Source organism: Panthera leo, chromosome F3, assembly GCF_018350215.1.
Source record: "Panthera leo isolate Ple1 chromosome F3, P.leo_Ple1_pat1.1, whole genome shotgun sequence".
In the NCBI taxonomy this organism is placed as follows: domain Eukaryota; kingdom Metazoa; phylum Chordata; class Mammalia; order Carnivora; family Felidae; genus Panthera; species Panthera leo.
In genome coordinates this window covers 42,881,192-42,908,284 of record NC_056696.1, presented here as the reverse complement: position 1 = coordinate 42,908,284, position 27,093 = coordinate 42,881,192, and the positions used below count along the sequence as shown (strand labels likewise).

The 27,093-nt window shown below is 45.9% G+C and overlaps 1 protein-coding gene and 1 long non-coding RNA gene across 9 annotated transcripts; one reads left to right on the top strand and one right to left on the bottom strand.

Moving 5' to 3' along the window:
- Positions 1-1,508: 1,508 nt before the first annotated feature.
- On the top strand, positions 1,509-20,409 carry PPP1R15B (protein phosphatase 1 regulatory subunit 15B). 7 transcript variants are annotated; one of them, XM_042924840.1, is made up of 4 exons: positions 1,509-3,417; positions 14,238-14,300; positions 17,401-17,610; positions 19,878-20,409. In XM_042924840.1, the coding sequence occupies exons 1-3, from the start codon at positions 2,085-2,087 to the stop codon at positions 17,571-17,573; spliced, it is 1,569 nt and encodes a 522-aa protein (XP_042780774.1). In that variant the 5' UTR covers positions 1,509-2,084; the 3' UTR covers positions 17,574-17,610; positions 19,878-20,409. The 7 variants fall into 7 exon arrangements, with proteins under 7 accessions (XP_042780774.1, XP_042780775.1, XP_042780773.1 ...); XM_042924841.1 differs by lacking the exon at positions 19,878-20,409 and adding an exon at positions 19,613-19,627; XM_042924839.1 differs by lacking the exon at positions 19,878-20,409 and having other exon boundaries at positions 17,401-18,260.
- A 1,067-nt stretch (positions 20,410-21,476) lies between these two features.
- Positions 21,477-24,889, bottom strand: LOC122211594. 2 transcript variants are annotated; one of them, XR_006198726.1, is made up of 3 exons: positions 24,783-24,889; positions 23,314-23,431; positions 21,477-22,550 (listed from the first exon to the last, which is right to left on the bottom strand). It is a non-coding gene; the product is annotated as an uncharacterized LOC122211594 (long non-coding RNA). The 2 variants fall into 2 exon arrangements; XR_006198727.1 differs by having other exon boundaries at positions 21,477-22,504.
- Positions 24,890-27,093: the final 2,204 nt, after the last annotated feature.

The following is a 27,093-nucleotide window of genomic DNA, read 5'->3' as shown; positions in this document are numbered from 1 at the left end:
CAAGTAGTGTATAATAATATTGTTCTGACCGGGAAGGTCGACAAAGATTTCAAGAAGGGGTTGATGTTTGAGTTGGACCTTGAAGCATGAGTACTTATATAAGGGGGAGGAAGAGGGCTTTCTTGGCTGAGAAACAGCACACATAGAGGCAGGACACAAGTCCAAAGTTCTGGAGTATTAACACGCATGAACGGAAGTTACTGAAGAGAAGGCTGGCAAAGCATAGTGGGAGGACAGGCTGTACAGAGCCTTGATTGCGTAGGCCATGGGAAACCATTGTTAGCTGCTAAATCACAAGTATTAGCTGATGGTTATGCCCCTACTCTCTCTAGGCCAGGCACTGTATTAGGAATTTCATTCTCTCACCAACCTGTTGAAAGAGGAATTGTTAGTCTCACTTGACAACCAAGAAACTGAGGCTTCAAGTATTTAATTTTCATGCTTAGATCTCTTTTCTATTATTAACCTCCTATTATTAATACATTTTTTTCTGAAGTTCTTAGGATTAAAAATGAGTTATTTCCAGAGCTATGGATAAGATAATAAGGGGTAAACCATAGAAACTGAGGACCTTTTAGATTCCTAGAAGGAAGTGGCTGTTCTTTGAACAGTCCCATTGAAGCAGGAAGAGCAGCTGGCTTCCTCCTGGTTCCTGAAAGATCTTTCCGCAGTCCCTAAGTGCTTAAAATTGCCACACTCCGTCTGTAATAGATTTTTTTTTTTTTAATTTCAGAGGTGTCATTGAAAAACTTTTAGCAGAAAAAAGAAATGAACTAAGGAGAATTAAATATAGCAATTATAATAGACAAAATTTTTTCAAAGGATAACGGTCCGTGTGTCCTTTACATGCTGTATCCTGCGGTTCTGGGCGGCTCAGGACATAAATAGGACTTGAATGTGTTGCCTCCTGGGAAGCATATAAGAGAGTCAACACCTCCAAGGACTACGTTTCTTTCCTCCTCTGCAACTTCAGTTTGCCTCTCCTGAAAGGGGACAGTCTAATAGGGCACCACCTAAGAAACAAGAGTTCACATTTTCGTGGGGAGATGTATGTGGATTAGATACTGAAAGCTGGGTCGTAGGCAAAGCTAAGTGGTGATTCAGAAACTCGAAAACCGAAAGGGCACGAATGCATAAGAATGATTCATTTTTCCCTTACGATTTTGCACTCATTATCCACTCCAAATTATTAGTGTCTTAACACCAGACGTGTATTTACACAGTATTGTCAATTCTTATCATACTAAGATCTCATGCTGACGATCTACTTAGCACTCAATACAGGAACCCCGATATATGCAAGCCTAAGGTAAGGGTACACACTTGGGTGTGTATTAGGACCTTAAGAGGGCTTCCGGGAATTGTCGGGTTATCTGGCAAAGTCCCCTTTCGCCCAAAGGACTGGGTGGGGCTGGGGGGCACCGGGGCGGGGCGGTCTCCTAGGAGACCACGGGGGAACCAGTGCGCACGCGTACAGCCTAGGCCCGGCTGATGCAACCTCCGGCGGGCGGGCTGGGTCCGCCGAGAGTAAGGAAGCCGACAGGGAACGGCCGGAGACCAATCAGGGACCGCACGCCGGAGTGGGGAAAGGCCCGCCCGCCGAGGCTGTGCGAGTGACGTTGGGCGACGCGGGGCTGGTGGCGTAGCCAGCCCTCCTCCTTCGTCTCGTCCTCTCGCCTGGGGGTGTCCTGCTCCGCGCTGGCCCCGCGGCCATTTTGGGCTTCGCTTCCACCCGCGTCCTCTTGCCCAGCCCTTCCGGGGTCGCGCTGCCTAGGGGCTTTTTAACGGTCCGTCTCTTCTGGACAGTCGCTGCCGTCGCCGCGGGAGGGCTCTATCTATGGTGGAGAGGCCTCGGGCGGACTAGGACACCTTCTTCCCGCCAGGATGAATGTCGTCTCGGCCGCTACGTCCTGCGCCTGCCGTTCCGGACTGTGGTCTGCCGCCCGCGGCGGAAGCCGCTTCCCGCTGTGGTTCTTCTGCTGGCCCGGGGATCGGCCTGGGGCCCCGACTCCGGCCAAGACTGTTTAGGCCGCTCCGAATCCCGTCCGACCTTCAGCCCTGAGAAGACTGCCAAGAGCAAGGAGATGGAGCCGGCAGCAGACGGGTCTCGGCCACGGCCAGCCTCTCGGCCGGGCTCCCGGATCCGGCTGCCCTTCTTCTTCCCTCGGCGCCCGCAGCCCGGCACCTCCAAGTTGCCCTCGCCTCCTGCCCCGGAACACTCCGGGGACCCCAGACTTGCTGCTTCCCCCCAGCCTCGGACCAGCTCCTGGGTGAAGCTGCTTTCCCAGCTCTTCGCGCCCCTCCCCAGCCTGCTTCAGAAGCTGCTGGTTTGGAGCCAGCTTTTCGGAGAGATGGTTCCGACCAGATGGCTAGATTTTGCTGGAGGGTCCAGCGCCCTGAGGGCCCTGAAGGCTCGGGAGGACCCAGCCGCGCCCCCCGCGCAGAAATCTTTGAGTTCGCTGCGGCTCGACCCCTCGGACGACTCTGGTGCCAGCCCCCTCAATTGGCTGGAGGAGGGGATCCACTGGCAGTGCTCGTCTTTAGATCTAACATCGGAACTCAAGGCCAAGGCCGGAGCCCTGGACCCCGCGGCACACGCTTTTCTGTTAGAGCACCAGCTGTGGGGAGTGGAGCTGTTGCCGAGTGGCCTTCAAGGCCATCTTTGCTCGGACCGGGAACTTGGCTCTTTGCCCTCCGGGCCTCCAAACGTTAAGCGTTTAAGCAGTTTCAGCGTGGTCTCCTATTTGTTGAACCCCTCCTATCTGGACTCCCTGCCCCGGGTGGGGCTCGGCTATCAGAGCGGCGTGGGAAGTGGCGAGCTAGTTGATTTCCAGACCCTCAGCCCCGAGAGCAGCTGTGTGACCGAGGCCCATGACCCTCCCCAGCCACTGAAGGCAGAGATCACTTGCGCTTCATGGCGGGGATGTCCGCCCCTTTCTAGAGAGGGCCTGCCCGAAATCCACCATCTTCGCATGAAACGGCTGGAATTCCTCCAGCAGGCCAGCAAGGGGCAAGCGTTACCCAGCCCAGACCAAGATCATGGCTACCACAGTCTGGAGGAGGAGCACAGCTTGCCCCGGATGGATCCGCAACCCGGCGGAGACAGTCCGACACAGTGTGTTCCCTCTGCTGGAGCCGTTCCCGGAACCGCCCAGAAACCGGGAACCGAGGAGGAAGTCGCGTTGGTGACCACAGAGGACCCGCTTGCTGTGGAGAAACCGGGGCCTTCAGAAGGCTGTCCGTCTCGTGAGGTACCGGTGGAAAAAGAGCCTGGCGAGGACCAAACAAGTGTAGTTGACTCCTCAGACCTAGAGGATGACATTCCCTTATCCTCGAGACCAGCCTGTAGCAACAGGTTGATAGATTACATTTTGGGAGGCGCATCCAGTGACCCGGAAACAAGTTCTGATTCCGAAGGTGAGGGTTGGGATGAGGAGGCTGAGGATGATGGTTTTGACAGTGATAGCTCATTCTCAGAATCAGACCTTGAACAAGACTCTGAAGGGCTTCAGCTTTGGAACTCTTTCTACAGCGTAGATCCGTATAATCCCCAAAACTTTACGGCAACAATTCAGACTGCTGCCAGAATTGTTCCTGGAGCCCCTTCTGACTCCGAGAAGGATTTGTCTGACAAGTCTGATCTAGAGAATTCTCCCCAGACCGGAAGCCTTCCCGAGTCTCCTGACCAGAATTCTGGGGAGGAAGAGGACTGGGAATCTAGTGCAGATGAAGCAGAGAATCTCAAACTGTGGAATTCTTTCTGTAATTCCGATGACCCCTACAACCTTTTAAATTTTAAGGCTCCTTTTCAAACATCAGGGAAAATTTGGAAAGGCTGTTGCGACCCAGAGAGGCCATCTGAGCCCGCTGCGGCCATTTCGGAGTATCACACCTTACTTTCTTGTGAGGTGCACCTGTTAGGGAGCCGAGAAACCGAAGGTCCAGACTTGGGACAGGGTGGGGTTCTTTCTGGACAAAGACACACGCGTATCAAGAGGAAAAAGGTTTGTGTCTTTCTTCTAATGTGCCTGTTAATTTGTACTGTTTTGATGTGGTTAAATACAATAGGATGACTTTTCTGGAGGCATAGTCGTGCATATTTTTTGCGCGGAAGGACTCTAAGCTTATATACTCGGATTAAGAAATGACACCCTCCCACCTCCACCCCCCCTTCTTCCCTCTTGTAGAATGTTGTTCCTGTCCAGATGGAGGACACTGGGGTATAGACGTTAGCAGGAAAGTGCCCTTTTTTTTTTTTTTTTTTTTTTTTTGTTAATGGTTATTTATTTTTGAGACAGAGAAAGAGCATGAACAAGGGAGGGTCAGAGAGAGGGAGACACAGAATCCAAAGCAGGCTCGAGGCTCTGAGCTGTCAGCACAGAGCCCGACGTGGGGCTCGATCTCACGGAGTGTGAGATCATGACCTGAGCCGAAGTAAGATGCTTAACCGACTGAGCCACCCAGGCGCCCCGGAAAGTGCCCTTTTCATTTGGGTTTGTAGCTCTGGGCTATTTGCATGCAAACTTCAACTTTCCACTCTTTTTTACGGAACAGAAAAATCAAACCTTGTGTGTATACACAATTTAAATTTTTCGGGAGGTTGGTCAGGTCCTGTTGTAGCCATAGAGTTTTTAAATGTGGTACGTCACTTGCAGACCTTAATATTTTATTTACGGGATAACAGTGTCTTCGTTACTGTCCATTAGGACCCAGAGGGATGATGGTACCAAGTAGCAGGCCAGATTTGTCTGGTTGTTTGCCATGAAAGAAAATACTAGTTTCAATATGAAAGACTTTTTGAGATGTACGTGACTTTGACGGTAAAAAACCCAAAAACCAGGAAATAGTATTGCCTTTTCCTAAGAGTGCAATTAGTTATTAGTTCTCATTGGCCAGTTACTGGTTAATAATCATTTGTAACAATGATGGTCACTTACTAGGCTTAACTTGAGTAGTTGCTTCCTAAACTAATCTCAAAAACTTCATTTTATTCTTTTAACACATTGTCAAGTTGATCTTATTTTGGGAAGCCCTTTGAATTGCTTTGTATTTTCCCTCTATTGTTTGTTCAGCTAAAGTTATTAATTGGAGAGGAATCCCTCTAAGCACACAGGGTGTCTTTTATTGTAGAGGGAAAGTTTCTTTAGTTTCCTGTACACTTATTTGGAAAGAGAAAGAAGGGGAAATTATTGCTGCCCTCTGATTCTGCCGCATCAGAGTTTGAAGCGGACAGTGCCATAATCTATTGGCTCCAAATAGCCAGCTGAATTGATCCTTTGAAACTCTTCCTGGGTAGAAAATTTCTCTAAATGGTGATAACGTATGTCTCGCCTGTAGAAGTAGAATAAGTCATGTTAAAAAATTCGTTCACTCTTCTGTAAATGTAGTCATAAAAGATCTTTCCTCTATATTTTTAATGGGCCCCTGGCAAAATGACCTATTTCGTGACTAGATTAAAAAGCAAAGTGGGGCAGCGGAATGCACATTTGGTATCTGGAGACTTGTGTTCCCTCCTGCTGAGCTGTTAGGGCCAAGAGATTTGGGAAGACAGCCAGACCTGCAAAGTAACTTGACCTCTCGTGGCCTTGATTGACTCATTTATCTGATGGGAGTAATAATTGCATCTATTGTATGAGTTATTGCATGATTTAAATGAGATGAGTAAATAACACTCCTAATTCATCCCCTTGCCTTTAAATGGTAGCTGTACAGTTCAGGGACCTCAGGCCAGTCTCATGTCTCATTTTCGCTTACTCATTGAGTAAAAATGAGATGAGTCAAGTAGCTGGGAGACTACTGACTATGAAGTGGAAGCAACATTTATAAAGGATTATGTCTAAAACAGTAAAATTATTCGGGCAGCCTTTTAGTACTTGACATTCTTCAGGTATATGGGAATTGTGGAGAGTGCCTAATTTTTTTTTTTTTTTAAGTTTTTTTTAATGTTTATTTATTTCTGAGACAGGGAGAGACAGAGCATGAGTAGTAGGGGAGGGGCAGAAAGAGAGAGAGACACAGAATCCGAAGCAGGCTCCAGGCTCTGAGCTGTCAGCACAGAGCCCGACGCGGGGCTCGAACTCACTGCGAGATCACGACCCGGGCTGAAGTCGGACCCTTAACCGACTGAGCCACCCAGGCGCCCCTGATAGTGCTTAATTCTTAAAACGAAACATTGAGCTATGGGAGTTTGAAACGCCTGTGCCATGGCATTAACAGTGCAGATTGTGGGGCCGCACTCGGTTTGCAGTCTGTTTGCTACACCTCCTGGAAGCTGTGTCATTTGAAACAAGCCCATTAACCTCCCTGCCTTTCTTTCCTTCTCTGTACAATGGAGGTGATAATCGTACATGTCCTATGAGGATTAAATGAGGTAGAAATTGTGAAGTGCTCTGAAGGGAGCTTGGCACATGGTAAACACTCTATCCATGTTGTTGTTATTATTTAGTGACACCATGAGTGAGTAACTCTAGAATGCAATATCTAGTAAGATGTTACATGCTTGCTAATTGTCCTCGAGGGCATTCCTTGGCCTGATGTAAAGGGAAGGAAAGGAGAAAGGAGTAGGCCACGGTGGGATTAGCTGATGTAACTATTGAACATATTTTAGAGCAAGTATTTACTTTTGTACTTCGCTACGTCCGAAAGAAACTTCTATATTAGAAATTAAGTAGGGGTTAAAAAGGGACTGTCACTCATTACGTGAAATCATGTATACTATAATATTTACATTTTCATGTGTATGTAATGATAGCATATTAAGGAGGAATGAAAAGGGTTTTTATCTCAACCACAAAGTCTCTTAGCAACATAGCCTTAAAATGTTAATTTTGCTGTATTTTGTTGACTAAGTAACCTTTTTAATAGTCTGATTACAAAAGTAATACTACATGTTCATGATGCAAAAGTTGGAAAGCACCGAAAAAGTGAAATTTTATTTAAAAGGAAAAAGAATAGAAATAGTGAAGGTCTTGTTAAAGCTTTTGGTGCCGTAAGAAAAGCATCGACTGACATTGACGAATAACTGTTTCAAATATTTCTGAAAAGTTCTGGGGGAAACATTTGTCATTTTGGAAGAAAAGTGTCACAGAACTGTACTTCCCTAAGGATTGGAAAAAAAAAAAAAAAAAAAAAACACAAGGATAACATCAGGAGACTTACAGTTCCCCATCTGGATTCATTTTCTTAACACCAAAGCCAAGAGGAGGGAGGTAGAACAACACGATGACAGACGGGGGCAGGAATGTATGTGTATGTGTGAAGGAAATTAAGATGGCATTGGCTCACTTTAAAAAAAAAAATTTAATTAATTGATTAATTTTTAAATTTACATCCAAGTGAGCATGTAGTGCAACAATGATTTCAGGAGTAGATTCCATAATGCCCCTTCCCCATTTAGCCCATCCCCCCTCCAACCACCCCTCCAGTAACCCTGGGTTTGTTCTCCATTTTTAAGAGTCTCTTCTGTTTCGTCCCCCTCGCTGTTTGTATATGATTTTTGCTTCCCTTCCCTTATGTTCATCTGTTTTGTCTGTTAAATTCCTCCTGTGAGTGAAGTCATATGATATTTGTCTTTCTCTGACTAATTTCGCTTAGCATAATACCCTCCAGTTCCATCCATGTAGGTGCAAATGGCCATTTGCTCACTATTTATTGAGATGCCATCTAATCAGTCAGAACTACTGCTGCTTTCTTCTTTGTCTTTTAAACTTCTGTTACAGTTGAAACCACATATTCCTCTGAGGTACTGGGTTGTTTGATATTCCGAAAGAATTAGTAGCATAAAGGTTTGGTTAATTACCTCAATGATTGTAAGATCCTAAAGCACGATTAAAAATAGTCTTTGTCTTTATAGGTAACCTTCCTTGAAGAAGTTACTGAGTATTATATAAGTGGTGATGAGGACCGCAAAGGACCATGGGAAGAATTTGCACGGGATGGGTGCAGGTTCCAGAAACGAATTCAAGAAACAGAAGATGCTATTGGATATTGCTTGACAGTTGAGCACAGAGAAAGAATGTTCAATAGGCTCCAGGAAACATGCTTCAAAGGACTTACTGCTTTCGAGCAATGTTAAGATGGTTTGACAGCCTCTAACTCGAGCATACACTACCTCTTATTTGAGAGGTTTCTTTTAAAAACAAAATTTGGCAGCTGTCCTTTTTTTTTAGAGGATATGCAACTTGGACCCAGTGACCTAAATTTTTTTTTTTTTTTTTTTTTTTGCAACCAATCCCACTCAGAAATGTCCAGGTTTGAAGCCGAGCCCTGGTAATGAAGGATGAGATGATGTGGTTTCTAATCCTCCCTTTTTTGACTCAGTTGGATGTGTTTTTGAATGTTCTGTGCTTGCCAAGGTGAAATAGGGGACCGTTTAAGGTGTAATTTTGCATTTCCAAAGCTTATTTTCTTGGGAAACAATATTTATAGGGTGCAAAACCCATTTTCCATTCTAATTTAAATTATGTTTACCTGTCTGAAAACGCTGGGCTCTTCCTCCCTGACATTCTAAAATTAAGAGGCTTTTATGTTCTCTCTATTTTTATCTCAGTGATGTGGCCCTTCTAACTTAAAAGCTGAGAAAATAATCTTGTGTATGCTACCAGCTTAAATTATCTTGTGTCAACTTTTTTTCCCTCTACTAAAAATGACTCTGGTTGAAAGTTGTGTGGTGGGTCATTGTTTCTAGGTGAAGTTCTACCTAAGACACTTTCAGGAACCGCCACAAAACTTCCATGTGTAGGACTCTTCTGGTGTTTGGGAAAATTGCATCTTTCTGCCAAATTGTAATGTCTAACACGTTTAACTTCTGTGCAAACCGTCTCGGAGAGGGTTCTGTACATGTTACTGTCGTGCCCAATTCAATGGTTCTTTGCATGTTGCAACAGGTAGAAATTGTTGTAAAAGACTCTGGAAAGCAATGATTGCATCATAGGCATTGATTTTTTAAATCGAAAAGCCAAGAATTGTCCTAGGAAGGAGCTAGGAGACCTCTCAGAGCAATTTGGTTCTGTTGTGTATGCTCTCAACAGAAAACCAGTGTTATTAATCTCACGTCTCAGCACCGTCACTTTTAAAACCTGTCAGGGGGACACTGTAAACTTGGAAATGGGCAGTTCTGAATTTTCCAGTTTGCAACATAAAACACAGACTTCAGTCGATATCCAAGTTTATCGTGTTCTGTTACTGAGAGAAGTAAGACAAGGCCTGTACTTCCAGGATGGTACTATAGACTTAACTCGAAAGTCTTAATATTTTTAGCCCAAAGTTCACTTTTGAATTGAAGTTTTTGCAGTGACTGATTGTCCTTGGTTTGCTCGGTTAGCTCTACATGGTGCACATCTGTTAGGCCGAGGTAATGTTGATCTCCTCCTATTGGTCCCTCTTTACCCCACGCGCCTCCTGTCGCAGGTGGTGGAACACATGAGTAGAACAGGTGACCTCCAGTTTCAACTTGTTTCAGTGTGGAAACAAATTTTTCATCAGAAGTGCTGGCAGAGTTACTACCTCAGTTTATAATCTACCTGGTCATTACTTCCATCCAGTCTGCTCTAAGCATTGCCTCCAGTGATAACACACATACTCACAGGTGAATACACGGCGAGTACGCCATCATCAAAGCCGGTCCCATTTTTGCAGAGCCCTTCCCCCCCGGGCGCTGTGCGCCTCCACTTGAGGCCATTGTAGGGGCTGCACTTGCAGAGTCCTGCTGGAGCGCAGTGGAAACAGGCTGGTTTCAAGCACCGCTGCGTCAGATGGAAAGAAGGCACCATTTGCCTTGAACGAAGCTTATGGAAAGCGTCTAGGCGTTCTTTTAAAACCAGCCTGCAGCCTGCTGGTTATTTCACAGGCTCCGCCTGAAATCTTGCACCTCTCGCTTATGTGAAAATAATGGCATAGCTTGCCACGTATTGGATTTTGGCACCTTGTTCCCTGGGGATTCCGACCTCACTACCAAATGAGTAAAAGCTTGGGGAAGAGTTCTCCCACTTACCACCCTCCTTTCAAAGAAGCGATCAGACAGTGATGAAAAGGACAGAAGGGGCTATTTTTAAGTGGGGCTGAAGGAGAAAAAAATTCTTGTCATTTCATCCCAATCCTAGTTGTTAGAACAAAGTCAAACCTGGAAGCTGTCACTGAACATTGTGCACGTTTAAAGTCTTGCAATGGTGCTTTAAGTATCAATGTAGCATGTGAAAGGCTTTGTACAGACAGGTAAAATTTCCTTTTCTGAGTGTTTGAAATGTGATAACAGCGCCTCTTCATCTTTAACTTGAAATCAAAACTGTCAGATTTTATTTTTTTATAATTTAAGGAAGGTGAATTTAGGGGACGAGGAGACTCTAAATTGGCTTCTACAGATGCAGTGATTTAAATGTAACCAGTTTGTTGGGATTTTATAGCTAAAATTATATTTGTGTATATAACTTTAACTAATCTGTAAATTGTAATAAATATATTTGCAATTATTAGATGTTACATGATATTTTGGTTCAAGTTGATATTGTATGTTTCCTAGTATTTTACATTAGCTTTGGACTTACTGAGCAGAATTTTCAGGATTAAATCAGGTACTTGTGTGAAAGCACTATAAACTTAGAGGTGCTGGACAAATTTCTGTACTTTAAAAAGGTTATGTGACATGTAAATTGCACCTCAGCTTGTTGAAGGGGAGGAATTTTAAGGGGATGAGTAGGATTGCAAACCAAGTTTTAATAGGGGAATTTGGTTCTTATAGTATGAAATGCCCTTCTTAGAGACTGGGGATTTGATTCCAAAATTGGCCCAGGCATCCACTTCTGCAAAGAAAACAGTAAAATGGGGTATTTCACAGAAGCAGTCAAATTCACATGCTCGGCTTAGCATAGTGTTTCTCTTAGGTACAGGGAAATTTTTTTTTTTTTTTTTAAATTTAAATTCAAGTTAGTTAACACAGTATAGTATTGGTTTCAGGAGTAGAACCCAGTGATTCATCACTTACATACAGCCAGTGCTCATCACAAGTGTCTTTTTTTTTTTTTTTTTTTTTTTTTTTTACATTTATTTATTTTTGAGACCCAGAGACAGAGTGCGAGCAGGGGAGGGGCAGAGAGAGAGGCAGACGCAGAATCCGATGCAGGCTCCAGGCTCTGAGCTGTCAGCACAGAGCCCATCGCGGGGCTCGAACCCACGAACTGTGGGATCGTGACCTGAGCCAAAGCCCGATGCTCAACCCACCGAGCCACCCAGGCACCCCACAAGTGTCCTCCTTAATACCCTTCACCCATTTAGCCCATCCCCCCATCCATCTCCCCTCCAGCAACCCTCAGTTTGTTCTCTATATTGAAGAGTCTTATGGTTTGCCTATGTCTCTGTTTTTGTCATATATTTTCTTCCCTTCCCCTATGTTCATCTGTTTTATTTCTTAAATTCCACATATGAGTGAAATCATGGTATTTGTCTTTCTCTGACTGACTTCACTTAGCATAACACACTAACTCCATCCACATCATTGCAAATGGCCAGGTTTCATTTCTTTTGATGACTGAGTAATATCCCATTGTGTGTGCATATATATATATATATATATATATATATATATATATATATGCCACCTCTTTATCCATTCATCAGCCAATAGATGTGGGCTCTTTCCATAGTTTGGCTATTGTTGATAACACTATGAACATCAGGGCACGTGCCCCTTCAAATCATCATGTTTGTATCCTCTGGATAAATACATAGTAGTGCAACTGCTGGGTTGTGGGGTAGTTCTATTTTATTTAATATTTATTTTTGAGAGAGAGCAAGTGGGGGAGGGGCAGAGAGAGAGAGGGAGACACAGAATCATAAGCAGGCTCCAGGCTCCAAGCTGTCAGCACAGAGCCTCACGTGGGGCTTGAACTCATGAACTGTAAGATCATGAGCTGAAGTCGGATGCTCAACCTAGTGAGCTACCCAGGCACCCCAGGATAGTTCTATTTTTTGATTTTTTAAATTAGGTTATGTTTTGTGAGAGAGGGGGGGCGGCCCGGGCAGAGAGAGAGGAAGAGAGAATCCCAAGCAGCCTCCACACTGTCAGTGCAAAGCCCGATGTGGGGCTCAGACTCATGAATCGTGAGATCATGATCTGAGCTGAAATCGAGACTCAGACACTTCATCGACTGAACCACCCAGATGCCCCCGCCCAGTTCTGTTTTTTAACTTTTTGAGGAACTCCCATATTGTTTTCCAGAGTGGCTGCGCCAGTTAAGTAGCAGGGAAATCTTAATGTTTCTTTAGTTTGTGCATTATTATTAATGATAACCATGATGCTGTAAATCATGACATTCTCCCATTTACAATGTTGCATAAATGTGATGGCAGCATCAGAAAAATCAAACTTCTTACCCTGAAAAAAAGACAGCATTTGGGTTATAACAAGCCTATTAATGGATTAAGGCATAATAGCATTCTTAATTTGGGTATTTGGATCTTCCTAGCTGATGAAGAAAATTTATTAAAGATATAGTTCTGAACCGGGAGGAAAGAATAGTTGCAAGCAATCAGTATTTAGTACAAATTGAATTGATAGCCCCAGGTTATACTTTATACCATCTTGGGATTAATTGAAGCATTTTTGGCTCTCTCTTCCCGGAAGTTTTATGGAAATAGCCATATTCACATCAAACCAGATTTATCGCTATGACTCCCGATATCATGGAGAAATTGTGCGAAATTTTCACAATTGGAGAAATTTTTGGAGAAATTTTTTTTCTACTTTAATAGAAAGTTTAAGGCAAATATTTAATTACTGACCTCAAATTTTGCTGGTTACAGATGTAGGAATTTGGTGGTCTCATCTGGAGACTTCTTTGGATTCTCTGTGTACCTTTTATTTTTATCTTTTATTTTTTAAAAGATTTTATTTTTATTATCATTTTTTTAACGTTTATTTATTTTTGAGACAGAGAGAGACAGAGCACGAACGGGGGAGGGTCAGAGAGAGGGAGACACAAAATCTGAAACAGGCTCCGGGCTCTGAGCTGTCAGCCCAGAGCCCGACGCGGGGCTCGAACTCACGGACCGTGAGATCGTGACCTGAGCCAAAGTTGGACGCTTAAGCGACCGAGCCACCCAGGCGCCCCTAAAGATTTTATTTTTAATCTCTACACCCAACACGGGGCCCAAACTCACAAACCTGAGATCAAGTGTCGCATGCTCTCCCGACTGAGCCAGCCAGGCGCCCCCTTCTGTGTACCTTTAAAAATAAATGGAGGGTTTCTGGGGGGCTCAGTCGGTTGAGCTGCCAACTCTTGATTTTGGCTCAGGTCATGATCCCAGAGTCTTGGGATCAAGCCCTGTGTTGGGCTCTGCACTGAGTGAGCATGGAGCCTGCTTGGGATCCTCTCTCTCCCTCCGTCCTCCCGTTCTCTCTCTTTAAAAAAAAAAAAAAAAAAAGTGGAAATATCTTGTTTGTCTTTTTTTCTCACAAAACACACGTTATAAAAGTATCCAATATAGAGATATATAAAAGAATTCTTAGTACATTCTAAAAAATAAGTATGCTGCCCAGGGTACCCTTTGAGTTGAGAGACTTCATTTCTTTTGTATGTATAAGGAGGTTTTGATATTTCTTCATTTAACTGATTATAACACGAATGTTAGTTTTTTTGGAATCTTTCTGTATTGGTAATTAGGATCTTTTCCTTATGGACTTCATTGAATGCTTTGTGGTCAATACAAAACATTAGTCTTTTGCTCCCTGGATTTGCTCCAGAGAGACTGTTTGTGTCGGTCAGTTATGACTTTAAAATACAAAGGTAGCGTGATATCAATATCTAGAGCAATAGGGGTAATAAATAGGATAAATCAATCTCTTTTAACCTAGCTCACTTTGAGGATTCACTAAGCAAGACTTATATTGCTTCCAATTAATATGTTTTAGTGACAAATTTGCCATCAGGGAATTTAAAGAAACCATTTTACACATGGAATGGAGAATACAGGGGGTCGGTAGGAGTATGTGTTACTATGTAATAATTTGAGTTGCATCCCTGTTTTACCGTTGGCCGGCTCTGTAATCTCACCAGGGAAGACAGAAGAAGCTAGGTGTATAGAAAGCGGGTTGCTTGACCCATCGGGAAGATACCCCAGGGATCTGATGAGGACACAAGGTCTAGAAACCTGAACTACAAGGGACGAACTTGGGAGTGATTTATCAAGTTTTGTTCTTTTAATCTTTTACTCTTTCCTCCATCTGTTCACTATTGTTCTTGCAGATCCTTCCCTAGAAGACAAGGATGAGGACCTCCGCAGCAAAAGAACAGCACGGTTTGCCAGAGGTGTGTGTTCATTAAAGACACCGTCTACCCAAGGGGAAGAAAGGAGCTCACAGGGGCCTTAACTCTCTCCAGAGCTTGCTGCATACTTTCCCACCAAAATAATAGGTTACCATATATGTGGTTTAAGACTGGATTAATTTTGGGGGTGCCTGGGGGGGGGTTCAGTCAGTGAATTGTCGGACTCTCAGATTTTGGCTCAGGTCATGATCTGGTTCGTGGGTTCGAGCCTCCCACTGGGCTCTGCACTGACAGTGTGGAACCTGCTTGGGACTCTCTCTCCCTCTCTCTCTGCCCCTCCTCTGCTTAATCTCTCTCTTTCAAAATAAATAAACATTAAAAACATAAATACACTGAGATGGGGCACCTGGGTGGCTCAGTCAGTTAAGTGTCTGACTCCTGATTTTGACTCAGGTCATGATCTTACAGTTTGTGAGTTAGGGTTAGGGTTAGGGTTAGGGTTAGGGTTAGCGCAGTGTGGAACCTGCTTGGTATTCTCTCTCTCCCCCTCTCTCTCTGCCCCTCCCCTGCTTGTGCCCCCCCTCTCTCCGTCTTTCTCAAAAATAAATAATTGAAAAAAAAAAGACTGGGTTAATTTTCATAAATATCCCAAAGATGTTCAGGGTCGAAAAGAGAGGTGGGAGTAAATCTGCATGCAGTATACCATTTTGAGTTAAACCTGTTTTTTTTTTTCTGTTTCTTTTTTAAAAGATTTTACTTTCAAAAGTTGATTATTATTTTGAGAGAGCGGGAACATGAGCAGGGGAGGGGCAGAGATAGAGGAAGAGAGAGAGAATTCCAAGCAGGCTCCACGCTATCAGTTGCAGAGCCCGATGGGGGGCTCAAACTCACGAACTGTGAGATCATGACTGAGCCGAGATCGAGAGTCAGACGCTCAACTGACTGAGCCACCCGGGTGCCCCTAGGATTTTAAGTAATATCTACCCCCAACATGAGGCTTGAACTTACAACCTTGGGATGAAGAGTCTCGTGCTGTACCGACTGAGATAGCCAGGTGCCCCCAAGCATGCTTTTCTTTTTTTAATTTTTAAAAACTTATCTATTTTGGGGCACCTGGGTGGCTCAGTCGGTTAAGCGTCTGACTTCGGCTCGGGTCACAATCTCACAGTTCGTGAGTTTGAGCCCCGCGTCGGGCTCTGTGCTGACCGCTCAGAGCCTGGAGCCTGCTTCACATTCTGTGTCTCCCTCTCTCTCTGCCCCTTCCCTGCTCATGCTGTGTCCCTCTCTGTCTCAAAAATAAAAATAAAACATTAAAAAAAATTTTTTTTTAAAAAAAACTTATCTATTTTGAGAGAGAGAGAGAGAGACAGCGTGAGTGGGGGAGGGGTAAAGAGTGAGAGGGAGAGAGAGAATCCCAAGCACTCTCAGTGCAGAGCCCTCCACAAGGCCTGAACCCACGATACCGTAAGATCATGAGCTGATCCAAAACCAAGAGTCAGATGCTTAACCCGGGTGCCCCAGCATGCTTTTCTTGGTGGAGTTCATGCATTGGCTCAGAAGGCAAAAACCAGAGAGGAGTCAGTCCCAAAACAGTTTTGAAAACGCATCTGCATATATATTCTGGGATGGTTGTCTTTAAAAATGTTTCCTCATGAGAAGATGAGTCCTTCATCTCAAAAGTACCTCCAAGAGACTCCTCACTGCCTTATCCACAACCTGCCCTTTCCCTCACTTCACCTTTTTATTTATTTATTTTTTCAATGTTTGTTTATTTTTGAGAGAGAGAGAGAGAGACAGACAGACAGACAGCCTGAGCAGGAGAGGGACAGAGAGAGAGGGAGACACAGAATCCGAAGCAGGCTCCAGGCTCCGAGCTGTCAGCACAGAGCCGGACGTGGGGCTCGAACTCACGAACGGTGAGATCATGACCTGAGCCGAAGTCGGGCGCTTAACTGACGGAGCCACCCAGGTGCCCCATTCCTCACTTCACCTTTTTAAAAAAAACTATGTTCATTCTGACCTCATCTTGTTAACATTTTCACTTGTTTCTTGTCTTTTGCCACCCTCGCTAGCCTGGAACTGTGACTAGCATATAGATATTCAACAAAGATTTGAATGAGTAAATCACTTTTATTTATTTATTTATTTATTTACTTACTTATTTACTTATTTATTTATAATCTCTTGAATGAGTTAATCACTTTTTTCTTTTCTTTCCTTTGTTTGCGTGTGTGTGTGTGTGTGTGTGTGTGTGTGTGTGTGTGTGTTTAGTAATCTCTACACCCAACGTGGGGCTCAAACTCACAACCCCGAGATCAAGAGCCGCGCGCTCTTCCAGCCGAGCCAGCCAGGTGCTCCAGGTTAATCACTTTGGTAAAGTCACCTCTCGTAGAGCGTTCGCTGAGGTCTCATCGACGCAGCCGGGTCTGATTACAAACAAATGTGCCACGATCACAGATGAGGTCGAATCACGGAACTGAAAGGTCCTCCCAGGGAAGCCGCCGGCCGCTCTTAACTTTGTGGAATGGAATCGCAAACGCCAACCTGGCTGGGGATACCACATCAGTTCATTCGAGTGTCCTTAATACGGTGCATGTCAACTGCTGACTTTCACACGTGAGCAAATCGGCCGAGTCCTTTTCTTTTCCAGAATTAACAGCCTGTATTGCGGCGCCAGGGTATCTGTTCTCTTCCTTTGCGGCTGGGGGTTTCTAGAGATGCTCCGTTGATTCCACTAGATGGCGCTCCTCACCATCTCAGAGTGCCTGGTGGATTCCCTGCTGTTACCATGTACTACTGCTCCCTTGGAGGCCATTCCCGCGGTGTGTAACCGAGCGGGAGAACTGCCCTGCCCGGTCCAGGCCTGCCCATTGTGACTCCACCTTTTGGTGGTGAGTGCCCGGAAGTGGAGGCTGTTCCCTGTGGGAGTACCAAGGTTTGTATTTGAACGCAAACAAGTGAATCGATTCTTCCTGAGCTCCACAGAGAGAGGCTAATTTAGGAGACTGGAGGTGGAATCTAAGAGGCCGATGATGTCGGATCTTGGCTCGACCTTCCGGGTTAGGGTTTTTCCAGTCCAGGGCTTCATCTCACTCAACTATTTGCTTAGCATTCTGCTTTCTATTGCGTGCTGGTGAACCAGGGCAGTCATCCTCAGTGACAGGAGAGAGGGTGGCACGTTGCTCGAGGCGTGGAGAATCACTGTGTCTGATCACAGAGCTGTGCACGAGACCAGCTCGGAAGGTGGAAAGGATCCTCAAGAACCGCTGGGCTGGGGTTTCGGGCTGCTGTCGCCCGATTCCCTCGTACCGCTAGTAGCCAAGGCCAGGTGGACATCCAGGACCGCTCTTTGGTAAGTTGGTATTGGCTCCACGGGCTGGCCCCGGTCTACCTCCAGGGGTGCAGCACAGTAACCCGGATGTCTCAGGGGCACAACATACTTTCCGTCAACTCAAGTGATAATTTCCATGGCCGCCGCCTCCCAGTGGACCGGCTCCCCCACCAACACGCACAGTTCAGGAATTTATTGACTCGTGTGTTTCAGAAAAGCAATTAAATGTGTGGAAAGTCTGTCTTCCATGTACACATTATGCTTATTTGTAGTAATTGCGGTGTTCTTGAGAAGCTAGTATTACTAGTGGTGAATTTACACCTACAGTTTTAAATCAGGTGATTCTTTCAAGTGAGAGCATGAGGTTTGGTGTTATGAAAGGCACTTCCTGGTTAGGTAGATAAAGAGCATTTCCACTACCCCAAAAAGTTCCCCCATGCTCTCTCTTTTTTTTTTTTTTTTTTTTTTAAAGTGAGGTCCACGCACAACGTGGGGCTTGAACTCAAGACTCAGATCAGGAGTTGCATGCTGGACTGATGTGCCCCTCCCACATACTATTTCGTATTCAACCAACCTCCAGCTTTTGGCAGCCAGTGATCTGCTTTGTTTTCTTTTTTTCTTGCTTTGTTTATTTATTTTGAGAGAGAGAGAGAGCACATGGGAATGGCAGAGAGGGGGGGAAGAGAGAGACTCCCCAGCAGGCTCCACGCTTTCAGTGCAGAGCCCGGCACGGGGCTCGAACCCATGAACCACGAGGTCACGACCTGAGCTGAAATCAAGAGTTGGATGCCCAACCAACTGAGCCACCTGGCGTCCCCAATGACCTGCTTTTTATCACTATTTTACCTTTTCTAGAGTTTCACAAAAATCGTATCTTACAGTATGTACCCTTTGTGTCTGACTTGTTTAATCGAGTGTAATACTTTTGCAATTCATTTATGCTCTTGGGTATACCAGTTGTCCACCCTTTCAGTTGCTGAGTAGTATTACTTGTACGATTACACCACAATTTATTTATTCAATCACTAGTAGAGGGACAGGTGGTTTGTCTACAATTTGTGGCTATTGAATAAATAGCTGCATAAATGCTGCATAAATGAATAAAGCTGCTATGAACATGTGTATAAAAGTGTTTCTGTGGCCATACATTTCCATTCCTTTTGGATAAGTTTAGGAGTGAGACTGCCGGAGCACAGGGTAAGTACATGTTTAATTTTATAAGGAAACAACTTCCAGTTTTCCAAAGCGGCTGTACCACTTGGCAGCAATGTATGAGAGATCCAGTGTTCCCATGTCCTTACCCCTGCTGGATATTGTAAGTCTTTTTAAGTTTAGCTCTTCTAGTGGATTTGCAGTGGTATCTTATTCTGGTATAAATTTGCATGTTCTTGATGTTTAATGTTATGGCACATCTTTTCATAAGTCGATCTGAAACAGCAAATATCTTCCTTGGTGAAGTATGTGTTCAGATCTTTGGTCTGTTTTTAACCAAGATTGTGTGTGTGTGTGTGTGTGTGTGTGTATTTGGGACTTAGATATAAATCCCTTACCATGTATATGTTTTACCAATATTTTCTCCCAGTCTATGGCTGGCCTTTTCATTTTTTTTCACGTTTATTTATTTTTGACAGAGAGAGAGAGACAGAGACAGAGACAGAGTGCAAGTGGGGCAGGGGCAGAGAGAGAGGGAGACACAGAATCTGAAACAGGCTCCAGGCTCTGAGCTGTCAGCACAGAGCCTGATGTGGGGCTTGAACTCATGGACTGCGAGATGATGGCCTGAGCTGAAGTCGGATGCTTAACTGACTGAGCCACCCAGGCACCCCTCATTTTGTTAATCATGTCATTTAAGAGCAAATTTTAAAATTTTGTAGAAGTCCAATTTATCCATTTTTTCTTCCACGGTCCATGCTTTTTGTGCCATTTCTCAAAAATCTTTCCCGAAGTCACATATATATATTTTAAAGACCTATACTTTCCATTATTACTTTAAAACTTTTTAAAATGTTTATTTATTTTTAAGAGAGAGAGAGCACGAGCAGGGGAAGGGCAGAGAGAGAGAGGAAGACAGAGAATCCAAGCAGGCTCTGTGTTGTCAGCACAAAGCCCGACATGGGGCTCAATCCCATGACACTGGGATCATGACCTGAGCTGAAATCAGGAGTCGGTTGCTCAACGGACCGAGCCACCCAGGTGCCCCTCTGGTCCAGTAATTTCTGATTTGTAATTCATTTCCTTCTTTCTGCTGTAAATTACGTGATGTATTTTATCTATCTCCCAATTTACAGATGAAGGACCCAAAGCATCATGACCTACCCAAGATGACACAACAAGGAAGAATGGCAAAAAATGGGCAGGTAAACCCAGCCTGCTTCCCGAGTCCCTGCCTCATTCGTCTCAGGCAGTCTTCATAGATGAGATGGAAATAGAGCTAGACTTGGAAAAAATAAGTACTCTTAATTGGGTAAATGTTGGGGAAAGGGGGCAGTTAATGGGTAAGGAGGCAAAGGCTATTTCAAGCAGGAAAAACAGCTTTAGAGAAAATGTGAAAATGCAAGAATATAGAAACATGTTGGGGAACGGCTAATAGGTCAGGCAAGCTGGGTACGGGTTCTGTGGGATGGAAAATGTAGCAGAGAATAAAGTTGTTACTCTAAATGATAGAGTATTTTGAAGGCCATGCTAAGAAATTTGGTTTGTTTCATGCTACATAAAGGCAGTGACATGGCCAAACTGGTTCTTTTGGATTACTTCATGGGTCATTGGTAGATGGATTGTGTTCAAGCCCCACGTGGAGCATAAAGCTTAGTTAAAAATAAAAGGGGGGGGGGGGGCGCCTGGGTGGCTCAGTCGGTTAAGCGTCCGACTTTGGCTCAAGTCATGATCTCATGGTCCATGAGTTCGAGCCCTGCGTCGGGCTCTGTGCTGATGGCTCGGAGCCTGGAGCCTGCTTCGGATTCTGTGTCTCCCTCCCTCTCTGACCCTCCCCCATTCATGCTCTGTCTCTCTCTGTCTCAAAAATAAATAAACATTAAAAAAATAAATAAAAATAAATAAATAAAGGGGGGGGGGGCGCACCTGGGTGGCTTAGTCGGCTGAGCGTCCGACTCTTGGTTTCGGCTGAGGTCATGATCTCACTGGTTCGTGAGTTCAAGCCCCACATCGGGCTCTGTGCTGACAGTGTGGAGCCTGCTTGGGATTCTATCGCTCCCTCTCTCTCTGCCCCTCCCCCAGAAGTAAATAAATAAACTTAAAAAAAAAGGAAAAGGTTCTGACAGTTTTTTTAAATGTTTATTTTTGAGAGAAAGAGAGAGTGTGAGCAGGGAAGGGGCAGAGAGAGAAGGGGAGACACAGAATCGGAAGCAGGTTCCAGGCTCCGAGCTGCCAGCACAGAGCCCGACATGGGGCTCGAACGCACGAACTGCAAGATGGTGACCTGAGCCGAAGTTGGACGCTTAACCAACTGAGGCACCCGGGCACCCAGTTATGACATTTCTTACTCCCCAGCATATTCATAATTGTTATGACTATTTAGTTTAAAATTTGATTCACATATCTTTCTCTTAGTAAGTCATAAACTCCTAAAGCACCATAGCTTAGTTATGAGGGTGGGCCCAGAGCTTAGCCTAGAGCTTGCTTGACTCGCATTAATTTGTTCATTCAGTATCTTTTATGACCACAGTGAGAGACCCTGTACTCAGCTGAATATTCATTTATTTAGCAAAGATTTACTGAGCACTTGCTGTGTGCTGAGCCAAGTGCTGAGAACAGGGATGTGAACAACGCGGGCAAGGGCTCTGCTCTCAAGCTTACATCTTAGATGGGAGAGTTGATACACAAGCAAAAAAATGAACAGGGTAACGTCAGGTGGTGAGCTATGCCTTGAAGATAATGGAAGAGAGAGAGATCTGATAGGGAGAAACTTGGGGAATGACTCTGGATACAGTCATGAGGGTAACTTTGGCCTCATACCTGAATGGTAGGAAGGAGTGAGTCATAAGGTGATGGGGGGAAGGGAGGAATGGGAAGAAGGGAGTGAACTAGGAAATGCCAGTGGATGAGAGGCGAGGGCCAGATCATGCAGAACCTACAGGAAGGAAATTTGGGTTTGTTCGAAGTGTAGTTGGAGTGCTTGAACTAGTAGGTATTCAAGCCCTTAGTGGTGTGTTTTTCTCTTTGTAAAGATCCTCTGGCTATTGCGTGAAAAACGCAGCGGGCCAAGCAAGGGAGGAGGGACACCAGACGGAGAGGCTATTGGGATGGTCTGTGTGGGACATGATGGAGGCTTGGACGAGGTGGCAGTGGAGGTGGAAAGAGGGTATATCTGGATGGAGATCCACTTGACTGGATGTAGAATGCAAAGAAAAGAAGGAGATCTTGGGTGATTCCCAAGTGAGATGACCAAACGTCCCGGCTCGCTTGAGACTGAGGAGTTTCCTGGGACAGGGTTTTCAGGGCTAAAACGAGGACCGGCCCCGGGCAAACCAGGACAAGTGGTCACCCTAGTCCTAGGCTTTTGGTCCAAGCAGTGCGGTGATTACTGAGTGTGCCACATACTGAGATAAAGAGTACTTGGGGAGAACAGATCTGGAGCTGGAAATCAGGAGTCCTGTTTTGACCACATTAAGTTTGAGATATTTATTGAACATCCCTGTGAGTGATTAGGCAATGGGATATATGCATCGGAAGCCCAAGGGAGAGGTCAGATTCAGATAAAAATCTGGAAGCCAGCAGCCCGTAGATGGAATTTAACACAATGGGGGAGATGGCCCAGGGGGAGATCCAGGTCGAGGGTGAAGTTTGGATTCTCTCAACATTCTGATGTTAAGCAGAGGAGAAGCAGTTACCCAAGATATTAAGAAGGAATAGCCATTGAAGTGGGAGGTAACCCAGGAGAATGGGGTGTCATGCAGGCCTAGAGAAAAAAAGAGCTTCCTGAAGGTGGGAGTGGCCAAACGCTACTGGGAAAAATGAAGACAAAAAAGCAGATTTAAAATACAGTCCCTGAAAATAAAAGAGAGATAAACCAAGAAACAGACTATCGAGAGCTATAGAGAACAAACTGATGGTTACCAGAGGGGAGATGGAGGGGGGGGATAAGTGAAACAGGTGATGGGGATTAAGGAGTGCACTTGTCTTGATGAACACAGGGTGATTAAAATAAAAACTTTAAAAAAAAAAAAGGGCACCTGGGTGGCTCAGTGGGCTAAGCATCCGACTCTTGATTTCAGCTCAGATCATGATCTCACGGTTTGTGGGACTGAGCCCTGACTTGGGCTCTGTGCTGACAGCGCGGAGCCTGCTTGAGATTTTCTCTCTCCCTCTCTCTGCATACATACAGTGCATACACTCTCTCTGTCTGTCTCTTTCAAAATAAATAAATGCACGCCCCAAAAAGGCAGTCCCTGCTCCCAAGGAGTTCCAGTCTTGTGGGGTGACAGGAAAGTCCATTCCTGTACAGGGACGAGTACTAAAATAGTGATAAGCACAGGACGTCAGGCAAGTGTAGACGGTTCCTCCCTGGGCTGCACCTTGAAGGAGACTGAAAAGGCAGAGAAGGGTTCTCCAGGCCGAGGAGGCTAGGGCACAAAGGTACAGGCCATTGTAGGGGGTTCGGGATGGCTGGGGCACAGAGTAGAGAAGCAGACAGGGGTACCCAGGGCAGGGAGGAGGCAGGGCCAAGAAGCACCTGTTGGACTTAGCGACCTGGAAGTAAGTGCTTACCTTTGCCAGAATAGTTTCAGCCGTTTTCAAGGAGCTGTGGGGACAGATACCAGACTGTGTGTAACTGGGAGGCAAAGAATCAGGCACTCTGAGCGCAGACATCACTTCTTTAAGCAACCTGAAGTGGAAGGAGGGAGTGTGGGGATATTGTAGCTTTTCTGGGCACGGGAGCAGAAAAGGTGGACAGATTGATCCGGGGGGGTAGTTTTGCAGTGTGTATACGGCTGAGGACAAATGGATAAGGGTTTTGGCTAGTGGGGGATGTTGTGAGAGGCCGTGAGTTTGGGCTGAATGGCGCAGGAAGTGACGTGAGGCTTTCACTGATAGATTTGGAGGAAATCTGAGAAGCCCAGAGGTCCCGTAGGAAAGCCAGGAACAGGCGGGAAGGGAGAAAAGAGGAACGAGGGTGTTAGGAGGACCCAAACTGTGATCAGAAAGTGGGATGTTGGGGTTCATGTTTTCCAAGTTGGAGGGAATCTGGGTGGTCGGAAAGGTTAAGGCCTGGTCTTGGGTATGAATCATTTAACGGCGTGGAGGTGAGTGTTCCCGGAGGTGAGAATAGTAAGGTATTGTGGGGTTAGGACATTGGTCAGTTCACTCACATTATTAGTATTGAAATCACCCCGAATGAGAGGGAGCCAAGGCATGGCGGAGGAAGGTGTTAAGCCAGGGGCCAAAGTCTCTGATGAGTGTAGACCAGCACAGTGGGGGGTGGCAGAGCCCGGAGGGGGAGAAACCGGTTGGCTGAAGGCTGGAGCCATTTTCACATAGAGATAGGAGCATAATGGTGCCTTATGCATTTATTGAGCTAAACTGAGCCAAAGTGCTGTGTTAGTTCCAGGAAATGCCCAAGTCAGCACCAGCTGCCATTTTCTAGAAAAGCCCCCGGCCAGACATTTAAAGTGGGCGCGACAAGAGCATTGCCTGAACCGTGGATTCCAGAAGGGACCCGGAGAGGAAACCTCAGCAGGTTGACTACGGGGCCGGTCCTCCCGGCTCCACCCAGCCCACCTCTCCTTGCCCGGAGCGGAGGCCTGACGCTTTCGTTCCTCCCCTCCCCTCTCTGGGGAGCTGCCAGTGCCAGTGCTCCTCGCCACGACGCGGCCCTGGCAGGAGAAATCAGCCAGCCATCTTGGGCTGGCGTCCTTCCCAGGAGAAGCCAGAGCGGCGCCTTGGAGATGGAGCTGAGGGGGGCACATTTCAGGCGAACTTCTCACCGGCGGGCAAGGGCTCATTAGCCAAACGATCATCTTCCCCAGGCCCGTTGTCAGACCAACTTAAAAATAACCCGGGCTGTCTCCCCACCCTTTCGCGCAGGAGTGCAAGTCGCTTCCTGCTCAGACAGAACCCACCCGAACCTCAGCCCTTCTAGAACACTAGCAGCATCCGCACATTCCTTCTCCTTCCGAGGGACGTGACTGCGCTCAAGGCTTTTCCCTTCAGGACACCGCTCCCTCTTGTCGTCCTACCTCCCTAGCCTCGTGTTTTCCAGTTTCCTTTGCGGATTCCTTCTCACTAACTTGACCTTTCAGAGTCGGAGTGCCCGGTTCTCGGCCCCTGATCTCCCGCCTCCTCCCTCCCCCCACTCACTTCCTTTGTGACCTCAACCAGCCTTGTGGCTTTCCCACCATCCAATCACTGGGCAACACCACATGTGTATCTCTACTCCCGAGACAGACTCTCACCTTGTATGGCCAGTCACCTCCTTGGCATCTCTACCTGGGTATCTCCCAGGCATCTCCAGCGTAACGTGCTTGGAACCGAACCTGCGTCTCCCCACTCTCCCCTGCCACACCTGTCTCTCCTGCAGCCTGCTCTTGTCTCAGTCTATGGCAACGCAGTCCTCCAGCTGCTCAGCCCAAATACCTCGGAGTCATCCTGACTCCTCCCTTCCCCTCACAGCCCAGTTACCGTCTAATCTACCAGCAAATCGGTCAGCTCTTCCTTCAACAGATACCCAGAAAAAGTCACCATTTCTCACCGTTTCTACCCCCAGCGCCGTGAACCAAGCCATCCCTATATCTTGCAGTAGTCTCCTAGCTGGACTCTGCTTCTACCCTGTCCAAACGGCAGCCAGAATGATCCTCGAGAAAATGTTAAGCCAGGAAGGGGGCACCTGGGTGGCTCAGTCAGTCAAGCGTCTGACTCTTGATTTTGGCTCAGGTCGTGGTGATTCTAGGGTCATGGGATCGAGCCCTGCGTTGGGCTCCGCGCTGAGCGTGGAGCCTGCTTAGGATTCTTTCTCTCTCTCCCTCTGCCCCTCTCCCCGGTTCGCATGCTCTCTCTCTCTAAAATAGAACAAAATAAAAAACAAATTAAAAAACCCCAAACATTAAACCGTGAAGATCATGGCACCCCTACAGGGAACCCTCCACTGGCTCTCCACCTCATTTAGAGGCGAACATAACTATTAAATACCAGCATTCAATAAAGACTACCATCGTCGTTATTCTTTATAGAGCTGAGGAATCTGTTATAATCTTCTTGTGACTATGTAAGTCTCTTGGCCAAATACGTTTACACGATAAAGTAAATGTCTTGAAATCTAGCTTTCTGCTGCAGATTGGGTTTCCAGGAGACCCGAGTTGTGGAATTCTACTGTGGAATTGCCACAATTCTGGGTTCTTCCTGAGTTTCCCTGTGTCCTCCAAGAGGAAAATGCAGGCTTCGGATGAGATGATCACTCAGATCTTCTCTTGATCTAAAATTGTGGTTTTCTTGAAAGAGAAGCGTTCTCGTTCTTGGCATCACAAAAAATGCAGGTGGTTATCTCACTGGCTTTCCCCCCAAAAAACCACATTGTTTACACCAAAGGAAAAGAAACACGAGACACTGTGACCTTTGTATTGGTCAGGACTTTTTGGTTGTTAGGGGCAGAAACCCAATTCAAACTAGGCTGAAGCAAATAAGGGCACCTACAGGTTGAAATCCCAGAGGTAGTGCGTCCTCTGGTGAGCTGGGTCCGAGGGCTCATGGGATATAAGGAGGACCCGGGCTCTCCTTATCTCTGGTTCCACTTTTTCCTGCATTGGTTTCCCTTTCAGCGGCCTCTCCCACCCGAAGATCCCAGGAGCTCCCAACAATTGCCAGCTTCAAATCCAAGAGAAAAAGGGATTTTACCTGAGAATTCTGGGTCCTTTAAAAAAAGTAAATTTCACTGGGGCACTTGGGAGGCTCAGTCGGTTAAGCATCCGACTCTTGGTTTCGGCTCAGGTCATGATCTCACAGTTCGTAATTTCAAGTGCCCACATCGGGCTCTGCGCTGACAGTGTGGAGCTTGCTTGGGATTCTCTCTCTCTTTCCTCTCTCTCTTTCTCTCTCTGCCCCTCCTGCACTCCCCCCTCAAAATAAATAAATAAACTTAAAAAAAAAAAAAGTAAATCTCATTGATTTGGTCTGAGTCATGTGTCCTTTCCTAAACCAATCACTATGGCCAGGGGAACAGAGAGTCAGATTCACCACATCCGTGCCACAGTCCCTGCCCCCCAGTAGGGCTGGCGTAGGGCGAGGCCAGCCCATCCAACCCCCATGGGCTGAGAGTGGCAGAAGGGACCATGTCAGAAAGGAAATTCAGGGGCTATTAACAGAAGAAAGGAGATTAGATATTGGACAAGTCAAGATAATAGACATTTCCTTGAGGCCTCAGTAAGATTTTTTTACAAGAACTACATTAATTTCCGAGGTCCTCTGTAAGAAGTCACCACAACCTGGGCAGCTTAAAACGACCCAAATGCATTCTCTCACGGTTCTGGAGGCCCGAAGTCCAACATCAAGAGGTTG